The following is a 10,309-nucleotide window of genomic DNA, read 5'->3' as shown; positions in this document are numbered from 1 at the left end:
CGGACTCAGTACCTGTTTAGTTCACTTCAGAGTGTGGGGATCGGAAAGCCCTGTTGGCCCGGCACCAGTGCCATCCCCGCCCCTCCGCCGGGCCAGGCGGGCAGGACTTGGCCCTTGACCGTGCTGTCAGGGTTCAGGCCTTTCCCTGTTCCGTCTGCCGAAGAGGTATCTGTCTTGCTCGTATGGCTCCTATGGCTCACAGACGTGTTTGCATAAGATAGAGCCGCTGTCCTCGAGGAGAACGTGTCCCCAGGAAACACAAAGTGGCACTTAATTCAGCACACTGGCGGTCGGTCCCGCCCAGCGAGGCCCTCCTCCCCACTCCGTCCAGCATTGGCCTCCTGTGTCAGGGGGACGGCAGTTCCAGTGGACTTGGCTGCTTTTTTATTTATGAGTAGCTTTGCTTATTTGAACTAGAGAAGTTTGCCCCTTGTTAACTCTACTTGAGCTATTAAGATATTTGTTGCATCCTCTGGTAGAATGATCCTGGATAGTTACAATATCTGTTATTCCCCAGAAGCCTCAGCGTGACTTAAGGAACGCTTACTTGAGATCCTGTGTGAAACGTTTGAGCTTTAATTGTCCGTAGACTTCATAGTCTTAAGAAAAGTCTAATACTATTGCAATATGTTGAAGAGCTGTTACGTATCTTTAGAAGTAAAAGATTCGACGACGTGTTCTGTAGAAATGATTATGGAAAATGACTTGGGGTGTCGGGGCGCGTGCGGTGAGCAGCCCCGTCTCCTCTGCGAGGCTCTCCCTGTCAAAGTAATAGGGTGTCTTAGAAAGGCTTGGAGGTAAACAGCACAAAGCAGTAAGATAAGATTCGTGAAGCTTCTTTGTTCTCTCTTACATAGCCATGTTCCCAGTAGACAGAATCATTTGCAAAGATGGTAATGTGGTAAAGTTCCAGTTCGCCTATTTTAAAATCAGGCCTACAGAATATTTCTGATCTCACGAGGGCCCTGGGACTCCTCCCTGCCTCCTGCCCCACGGTAGCTGTCAGCGCAGGGCATCTTAGGCTCACACTCCGTCTGGGGTCCTGGTAGAAACTGTCCGGGTTGAAATTTTCTGGATTTGAAGCCTGTGGGTTAAACCACAGAATGACCCAATGTCTGAATTTAGCAAATACCTAGTTAGCTAACTAGCAACGTGGAAGAGAAACAGCCAAAATTCAGTCCACTACTTGCTTGCTACAGTAGACCATTCCTAGTATTAAAAATCCACATTGTTCTCTGTGTTGGTGGTGTAAACGCTGAACGTTTGTGAAGCTCCCACAGAGGGAGGCTTCTCTGTTCAGACCCGGTATAGTTTCCTCTTTCTCCATATTTTCCCTCATTGTTTAGAAAGAGAAGAGTGAGTATGTTTTCCCTTGAATGTCCTACCTTGGATACAAAGGCTCTGCTGGGTTTTTTTAAAGTGGGTAATAATTCTTTAATTCTGCGAGGAGATGATTCTACAGAGAACCTTGTGGAGTCCGTCAGCATTTCATTGTTCAGGAGTTCTTCATGACACGTATCAAACTACCGTTAAGTGGATGGTTTAGAAGATTAAAGGAAAATAATGATATACGTGCTACTATGCTTGTGAAAGTGTATAGAGCGAGTACTCTGCTAACTTGCTTCCTGTATGCGTGTGATCGAGTCTTTCATTATGACTGTCTGGTTATTTGTAGGCATGAGTTGCTCGAGGAAGCCCGGAGACAAGGTTTACCTTTTGCCCAATGGGATGGGCCAACTGTTGTCGTCTGGCTGGAGGTATAGCCGCCTTTCAATCCTGGATCAAGTATGTGACTCATGTGAACGTGTTAATCCATTTCACACAGTGTGCATAACCTTCTGGCCTCAACATTTCCTGTCTCTAGCTCTGGGTTGGGATGCCAGCCTGGTATGTGGCCGCCTGCCGAGCCAACGTGAAAAGCGGGGCTATCATGTCCGCCCTGTCAGACACGGAGATCCAGCGTGAGATCGGCATCAGCAACCCTCTGCACAGGCTGAAGCTGAGGCTGGCCATTCAGGAGATCATGTCCCTCACGAGTCCGTCAGCCCCTCCTACGTCAAGAACGGTGCGTCTCCCTGAAAGCAGTTTATCCCCTCCTGACGTTGCTTCTCCAAGTCTTCGTAAACACACCCAGGGCTCCGGTTTAAAATTTCAGCCTGCAGAAACGTCACAGCTTCTAACGGGTGAAAACTGAGTGGTTAAAAATACTTTATTGAATGCTTTTTTAACAGCCTGGCTTCAGTGGCTGCATTGTAACATAGAAGTAGGAGTTTCTGAAAACAACAGTAGTGATCACAAATTTAGACATAAATTCATCAAAAGTGAAGGGAAAAAAGCCTCGATCCCCAGTTGCGCTATAAGCAGTGTTTTACTCTAATGTGACATTGGGCCCCTCGGTGCTTCCATTTTGGGCGCTGAGGGCCCTGGGAGCTCAGGGTTCTGAGCAGTCCATTAGCCTGCGTGTGCGCACGCACCAGGCATTACCTGTGCTCATCCGGTTTGCTCCCCGTGGGGAGACCTCGAACGTCCTTAAAGAGGGTCCTCCTATTTGAAATGTTAAAAACTAATCTAATGAAAACATTAGCGGTTACTGGGAGATAAGGGCAGGCCAACGCCTCATTTCTAAAGTGCAGACTCTTTTCATTGGCCCAGTGCCCACTCTCTGCTTTTAGCTTTTGGTTTACTCTCTAGAGAAAAACCCTGATTAAGAAACCAAGAGCCTCACAGGCATGCTTCTCTGAGTAGCAGGTCAGGGCCCGATTCAGGCCTCAGTTCCTTTGCACAAAAAGTGTCAGCCTGTGTTTTCACCTGTCGCACAGACAGCTCTTCTCCCAGTGGAAAGTTTTGTTGCAGTATCCGATCTGGTCCCTGTTCCCCCATCATTTCACATGAGAGTGGCCTTTCTGCAAGTGAAGGCGCTGGGGTGGTTTTCCCCAAGTTTTTATCAACTGTTTTGAGAAAGCTCGCGTCCTGCGAACTGAGGTTAACGGACAGTGGTGAAGAGCCCGTCCCCCGGGAAGCTCTGCGCTGAGAGCCGCGGGGCCTGGCTGTCCGCGGCTGCAGTGACAGGGATGGGACGTGGGGCCGGTGTTCCGGCAGAGTTGCGATTGGGCCTTCTTTTGGACACACTCAGCCCTGCTCCCTGCCTCTTGAGCGCCCCGGCGAGGTTGTGCAGGCCGAGAGGCCCCGTCCTGGGAGCCCCGTCCTGGGAGCGCCTGCCCCGAGCCGTCTCCCCCAGTCCGGAGCTTGGCTGCGTGGGCTTCCTGGGCTGAGCCCCTTTCGCATGGGGCGGGTTGATGGGCACCGGAGAATTACTCACACTTTGAGAGGCGCAAAATGTATTTTCTTCTCTTTATATTTCACATACCTCAGGGGGTCAGCAGGGCAGATCCAGCTCTAGGAATCATGGGCTCTTCTCGTGTGGCTGACCACACAGCATTAATTAGGTGTGGTCACTCTTTAAGAAGGGCGAGCTGGTCGATGTTCTCTCCTTTTCTAAGTGGGCATCTCAAATGAGAAGAGGGGGAGACGGGCCTCGCCTCCCCTGCTCCTCCTGTGTGCCCGTGGCTCACGTGTCTGCCACCTTCCTCTCTGTCACTGCTTCCCTCACCCTGGATGTTGTGGTCCCTGGGTCACCGTAGACCACAGGAAATGTCTGGTTAACACATGAGGAGATGGAAACACTCGCGGCCTCGCCACAAACGGTCAGTCCCGCCCCGAGCCTGTCCTCCTCCCAGGGCACCCCACTTACAAGCGGCGCCATTCCCGGCCTTTTTGTGGGAAACAGAAAGGTCATTTTACACTCAGTTGTTCCTGATAAGTATTTCCGCTAGGTATTAGTCAAATGTATAAAATAGGATCCGTATTTTGTCTTATTTTCGATTTTTCCAGGAACTTTACATTGGTAGGCCCTCTCTCTTTAGAGTAGGTTGAATTCACACCTCCTTTAGGGAGAGGCCTCGGCCGAACACTCCATTTTGAGGGTCTGGCCCATTTTCTCCCTCGCTGAGTGTGCTTGCCGGGGTCGGGGGGGGCCTCGGCTCCTGCATGAGAAGCTGGGATTGTTGTTTTGCATGATACCTTGATTTCTCGAACTTTCCCCTCCGTCTCGCTGCACCTTCTGAAGTTGATCTGCTTGCCTTACTAAGCTCACCGATACTAACAGCTGTGTTCTTTTCATTCCTAACCACGTAACATCAGGAGGATGAGGAGGGAAGCTGGGCTCAGGTTGGAGACTTTCTATACTATATTCTTCACTATATGTAAGCAACAAAAAGAATTGGCGTATGAAAACTCGTAATTTACTTTTCTTGACATTTTTAACATCTTAACTTTTTCAGAATATTGTTAACGATTTGAAAGCATTAGTCGGAAGCAGAGCGTAGAGTTAAAGAGCACGTCTCATGGACAATTTTGAACCTCTCTTCCGTGGGGCCGTGGTGTCAGTTCTGGTTAGCGTAGACGGCTCTGTGTAGCGGACCGGCTTCTGGACGCGGTCCTGGGGCTTCGGCGGCTCCTGACGTTGCGGATTTAAGTACCCGCTTGGGTAACTTAACCGCAAGGTCTGCCGGTGGGAAAACTGAATTCTGAGAACTTTCCAGCACAGGAGTTGCTGTGGAGACGTCACGTCTGGGTCTTCGTGTTGGTGTTTTACTAAGTGCTGTCCTAATGCTGTGTTGATCAAAAGACCTTCTTACTAATGGAATTCTCAGAAATTAAGCCTCTTCTCGCTTAATGTACTTTTCCGTTTTCAGCTCCCCAGTTCTTCAGCTCACAAAAAGCTACCACACGTGTCTTGCAGCCTTCCTCTGAGACAGCTCGACTAACACAGCGGTGTCCCTGCCTGCGACTCCACCAGCGTTGCTGTGTGACATGCCGCACTTTAGGGACCCGCACAGCCGCACGGTGTGAGCAGGCGGCGTCTCCCGAGGCTCTTGCTGAGGGCGGAGCGCTCAGGGTCCTCACGGGATTGTTGTATGTCTGAAAAGAATCAGGATAGTTTCAAATCAGAATTTTCCTGAGTACAAGTTGTTGGTTGAAATGCCAGTTTCCCTCTGTTTGTATGCCCAACATAAAGCCAATTCTCTCTCTCTTTGTAACAAAAGAAGAGAGAAGCTATAATATGATGGTGTGAGCCCTCTGCTCCTGATTTGGGCCTTCTGTGCTGCTACACCAGATAAATATCCTCATTAATGATTTAACCTGGTCAGCTAGCTCTTTACAAGGCCACTAATGACCATCAGTGAATTAAAAAGGGTGCATTTCGTAATTACTTAAATGTCGGTGTATTTCACACTAGGAAGCAGAACTTTGTCAGCACTTGAGTAGGAAATTCCCTGTGTCAGGGGCACGAGGTGTAAATTAAATAAGCGGAATGTTTGCTCTCTGCAGTAGAAGTACAAACACGGGTGAGCTGTGCCCGCGACACCAGAGTTAGCCAACACTCAGTGTTTCTAGTAAGCAAGAGCTGCTCTCGCTGTCGCCTCCCCTAGATGAGAGGAGTGAAGAGGCTTCCTGGGCTCTGTGAGGCCGCCCGGTCTGCTGAGGGCCGCGGTCACACAGTGTTCCTCTCCTGTGCCCTTACCTCGTGGCCAGCTCTGAAGCCGAGGGGAAGTTCAAGGTTTCCTCGTGCCCTCGGGAAGAAAGCATCAAGGTGTGGTGAGAGCCGTGGGTGCCTTCATTTAGCAAGTGGCACATGTGGGCTGTCTGTGGGAGGCTGTGCTGCTTGCTGCAGACACAGGAGTGAGCGGGACAGCCACAGTCCCTGCCGCCGGCCCTCACAGTTTACAGAGATCACAGAAGTGTGTTTGTGATCATTTCAGTGGTGGATTAGCAGGCCCTGGGCAGTGGCTGCCTCTTCTGGCCCAGGTGTTGTCCGATGATGGAGATCCGTGTCAAGGGCTTTTTCAGAAGGCTCTGATGGCGGCCCGGGAGATGGAGGGCTCCCTGGACTGGGCCTGATCCTCAGTCGCTGACCTACGTTATCTGACGCTGACCACTTAAGAAGTGTGACTAGAGTGTATGATGAGTAAACAAAAAGGAGGAGGGTTCCGCTTCCATGGAATTCTCTTATTTAGAAATCTTTGCGTTGTGTGCCCATTTAAGAATACGTAATCACAGGCAAGGAAATGAGACCAGATGCTCATGCGTAAGTCTCAGGCATATGAGATGACAGTAAGGTTTGAAAGAGTGAAAAACATGATAGTGTGATGATTTCCCGAAAATGTTTGATGTTTTTCCCACTCATGGTTGCTTAGAGAAAATAGTGAAAATGTTTTTTTCTGTTAGAATTTGAGCATTCTTGTTGGAGTGCGAGTCATTTCTTCCAGCTTGGTTGGTGTAAGTGATAAATTAGACCAGAGGCCGTGTTTTCAAGGCAGAGCATGGTGGTAGTTGAGAGGGACTGTGTCCAGGGATTCCGTGATGGGACTGCAGAAGGCCTGCGGGCGCAGCTGGTCTCGGACAGAGGGGCAGCGAGTGCCTTTTTTGGATATGTCTGTAGATACATATAATGTGTGTGCTTATTTTTCATTGTACAAAGCTTGGCTGTGTTCTGTTAGATTTATCCCTAAGGATTTCATGACTTTGATGACATTGTGAATGGCATTTTGTAAATTTCAGTTTCCAGTTCACTTCTAGTATTTAGAAGCACAGCTCGTGTTTGTGTCCTGGCCTTGTGTCCTGCTGCTTTGCTAAGCTCGCTGTAGTTCTCACAGCCAGTTTGTAGGTGCATTTTCTATGTTGCTAATCAGGTCATCTGCAAATAAAGACAGGTTTTTTTTTTTTTCCAATTCCTATGCTTTTGATTTCTTTTTCTTGCCTTGTTACCGTGGCTAGGAGTTCCACCGCAGCGCTGAATAAAATTAGTGAGAGCACACCCTTTGTTCCTGATCTCAGGAAGAATACATTGTCTTTCACCGTTAAGTGTGATGTCAGCCCTGTGTTTGCTGTAGATGCCCCTTATCAGGTTGAGGCAGTTTTCTTCCATTGCTAGATTGCTGAGATTTCCATAAATGAATGATGAATTTTGTCAAATGCCTTTTCTGCATCTTTTGAGATGATATAGTGGTATTTCTTTTGAATCCATTGATAGGATGAATGTCATTGATTTTTCAAATATTGACCCAACCTTATGTTCCTAGGATGAACCTCACTTGTCGTGATAGCTTATTCTTTTAATTTATTATTGATTTAATTTGCTCATATTTTGTCGAGGAATTTTGCATCTGTGTCTATGAGAGATGCTGGTCTGTAGTTTTCTTGTAATGTCTTTGTCTGGTTTTGGTATCAGGATAGTGCTGGCTTCATAGGATGAGTTAGGCATTTCTTCTCCATTTTTTTGGAATAATAGTGTAGAATTGTTATTTTTTCCATAAATATTTGGTAAGATTCACCAGTGAAGACATTTAAGGTAAAGATTTTATGTGTATGTGAGAGAAAGTTTATAACTGCAAATTTGAGTCCTGATAAGATACAACTTATCTCTTTCTTATGAGTTGCTCTCATAGATGATGTCTTTTGCCCATTTTATCTAAGTTGCTTACAGTTGTTCACAGTTTTCCCTTTCAGTGTCTGTGTCCTATAGTGTGTCCCCTCTTTCATTCTTGATATTGGTAATGTACGTCTTTTCTTTTTTCTTAGTCACTCTGTCTAGGGGTTAGTCAATTTTACTGATCTTTATGAAGAACCAGATTTTAGTTTCATAGTTTTATTTTTCTTGTTTCTGTTTCATTGATTTCTGCTCTTTTATTTTCTTCCTTCTGCTTGCTGTGGATTTCATTTGTTCTTCTTTTTCAAGTTTTTTAAGGTAGAATCTTACATTGTTGTTTTGAGACCTTCCTTCATTTACGACATAAGTGTTTAATACTATAAATTTCCCTCAAGACACTGCTTTAGCCATGTCCTGCAATTTTTGAATAGATTGTATTTCACTTTCATTCAGTTAGAAATATTTTCCCATTTCTCTTTTCTTCTTCTTTGGCACGTGGGTTATTTAGCCGTATGCTAATTTCCAAACACTTGAGAATTTTCTAGATATCTTTTTATTATTGATTTCTAATTTAATTCTGTTGAGGTCAGAGAACATAGTTTGTATGATTTCAGTCCCTTTAGATCTGTTGAGATTTGTCTTGGAGAATCCCATACGCACTTGAAATGAACGTATTCTGCTGTTATTGGGTGGGGTGTTCCACGAAACGTCACTTAGGTCAAGCTGGTCAATAGTGTTGTTTAAGGCTTCTGGATCCTTACTGAGGGGGTCTGTCTGCCTGTTTTGGCTTCTTTGTTCCATCAGTGACTGAGTCAGAGGAGGGTTGAGGTCTTGTGACTGTAACTGTGGATTTTTCTGTTTCTCCTTTCAGTTCTGTCAGTTGTTGTCTTGCTTCTCTCTTCTTTTAAAACTATTTTTCAGTTCACTTTTTTTTTAAGATTTTATTTTTCCTTTTTCTCCCCAAAGTCCCCTGGTATGTAATTGTATGTTTTTAGTTGTGGGTCCTTCTAGTTGGGGCATGTGGGACGCCACCTCAACATGGCTTGATGAGCAGTGTCATATCCAGGCCCAGGATGCAAACCAGTGAAACCCTGGGCTGCTGAAGCGGAGTGCGCCAACGTAACCACTCAGCCACGGGGCCGGCCCCTTCAGTTCACTTTTTACACGGATTTTGAAATTAACAGATTTTTTGTTGAGGAAATTTGGAAAACAAAATGTTAAAATTAAAACCAGCCACAGATATTTTTGTGTACAGTTGGATTGATCCTTCAAACTTGTTCATGAGTCGTGATCATTCTTTGTTGTTATATTATTATACACAAAAATTACTTCAGAAAGATCATGTGTTATCAGCTACATTTTTATTGTGGTTGGGGAAATAGGTTAAATTTATAAACACAAATGAGTCATAGGTTTTCAGTGGTATAATACCTTCTGTTAAAATTCTACTGACAAATTTAAAAGGTAGTAAATAGGAGATCAAATTATTTTGAAATGATAAAGAACAGTGTTGTCATTAATTTAAGCTTTAGGAATATGTAATAGGTTAAAAATCCAGTTTAAAGATTATTTAAACTGCCCTCGTGACCTCTTGGGTGTTCTTTTTCCTGAACTGATCGTACTTGCTTGTTGAAAGCAGACGCTCGCCTACGGGGACATGAACCATGAGTGGATCGGGAACGAGTGGCTGCCCAGCCTGGGCCTCCCGCAATACCGCAGCTACTTCATGGAGTGCCTGGTGGACGCGCGCATGCTGGACCATCTCACCAAGAAGGACCTGCGCGGGCAGCTGAAGATGGTGGACAGCTTCCACAGGTCAGTCGTTGCACACAGTTCCTGCTCGTTGGCTAGGAGGCTTTTGACTGTTTCCATCTGTAATTTTGTTTTTTTTGTAAATAGAAAGAGCTTCCAGTGTGGAATTATGTGCCTGCGAAGGCTGAATTATGACCGAAAAGAACTGGAAAGAAAAAGAGAAGAAAGCCAGAATGAAATAAAAGGCTAGTACATTACGTTTAATTGATTTAGCATATTTCTGCTTCCCAGTGTATTAGCAGCCTAAGTGATTTCCTAGTTTCTTTAAATTAAAAATAATATTTTTTTATTGTGGTCATGATAGTTTATAGCATTGTGAAATTTCAGTTGTACATTAATGTTTGTCAGACACCATGTGAGTGTGCCGCTTCGCCCCTTGTGGCCACCTTCCACACCCCTTGCCCCTGGTAACCACTAAATTGTTCTCTTTGTCCGTAAGTTTGATTATCTTCTACGTATGAGTGAAATCATCCAGTGTTTGTCTTTCTCCATTTGGCTTATTTCGCTTAACATGATGCCCTCAGGGTCCATCCATGTGGTTGCGAATGGGACGATTTCATCTTTTTTTTATGGCTGAGTAGTATTCCATTGTGTATTTATATACCACATACTCTTTATCCAATCATCCATCGATGGGCACTTGGGCTGCTTCCACATCTTGGCTATTGTGAATAATGCTGCCATGAACATGGGGTACATAAGTCTCTTTGGATTGTGGATTTCAATTTTTTTTGATAAGTACCCAGTAGTGGGTTAGCTGGGTTGTATGGAATTTCTATTTTTAATTTTTTGAGAAATCTCCGTACTGTTTTCTGCAGTGGCTGTGCCGGCATTCATTCCCCCCAGCAGTGGATGAGGGTTCCCTTTTCTCTACAACCTCTCCAACACTTGTTGTTTTTTGTATTGGTGATTATAGCCATTCTAATGGGTGTAAGATATCTAAGTGTAGTTTTTTGCTTTTTGGGTTTTTTTTTTAAAGACTGGCACCTGAGCTAACATCTGTTGCCA

The 10,309-nt window shown here is 45.5% G+C and overlaps 1 protein-coding gene across 1 annotated transcript; it reads left to right on the top strand.

The window, feature by feature from the left end:
* Positions 1-1,565: 1,565 nt before the first annotated feature.
* On the top strand, positions 1,566-9,737 carry LOC124233583 (liprin-alpha-1-like). Its single transcript, XM_046650725.1, has 4 exons — positions 1,566-1,757; positions 1,865-2,065; positions 9,129-9,304; positions 9,389-9,737. The coding sequence occupies exons 1-4, from the start codon at positions 1,581-1,583 to the stop codon at positions 9,489-9,491; spliced, it is 657 nt and encodes a 218-aa protein (XP_046506681.1). The 5' UTR covers positions 1,566-1,580; the 3' UTR covers positions 9,492-9,737.
* Positions 9,738-10,309: the final 572 nt, after the last annotated feature.

Source organism: Equus quagga, unplaced genomic scaffold (assembly GCF_021613505.1).
Source record: "Equus quagga isolate Etosha38 unplaced genomic scaffold, UCLA_HA_Equagga_1.0 205795_RagTag, whole genome shotgun sequence".
NCBI classification, from domain to species: Eukaryota; Metazoa; Chordata; class Mammalia; order Perissodactyla; family Equidae; genus Equus; species Equus quagga.
The sequence above is the reverse complement of the archived record's forward strand: the minus strand, read 5'-3'. Positions and strand labels throughout refer to the sequence as shown.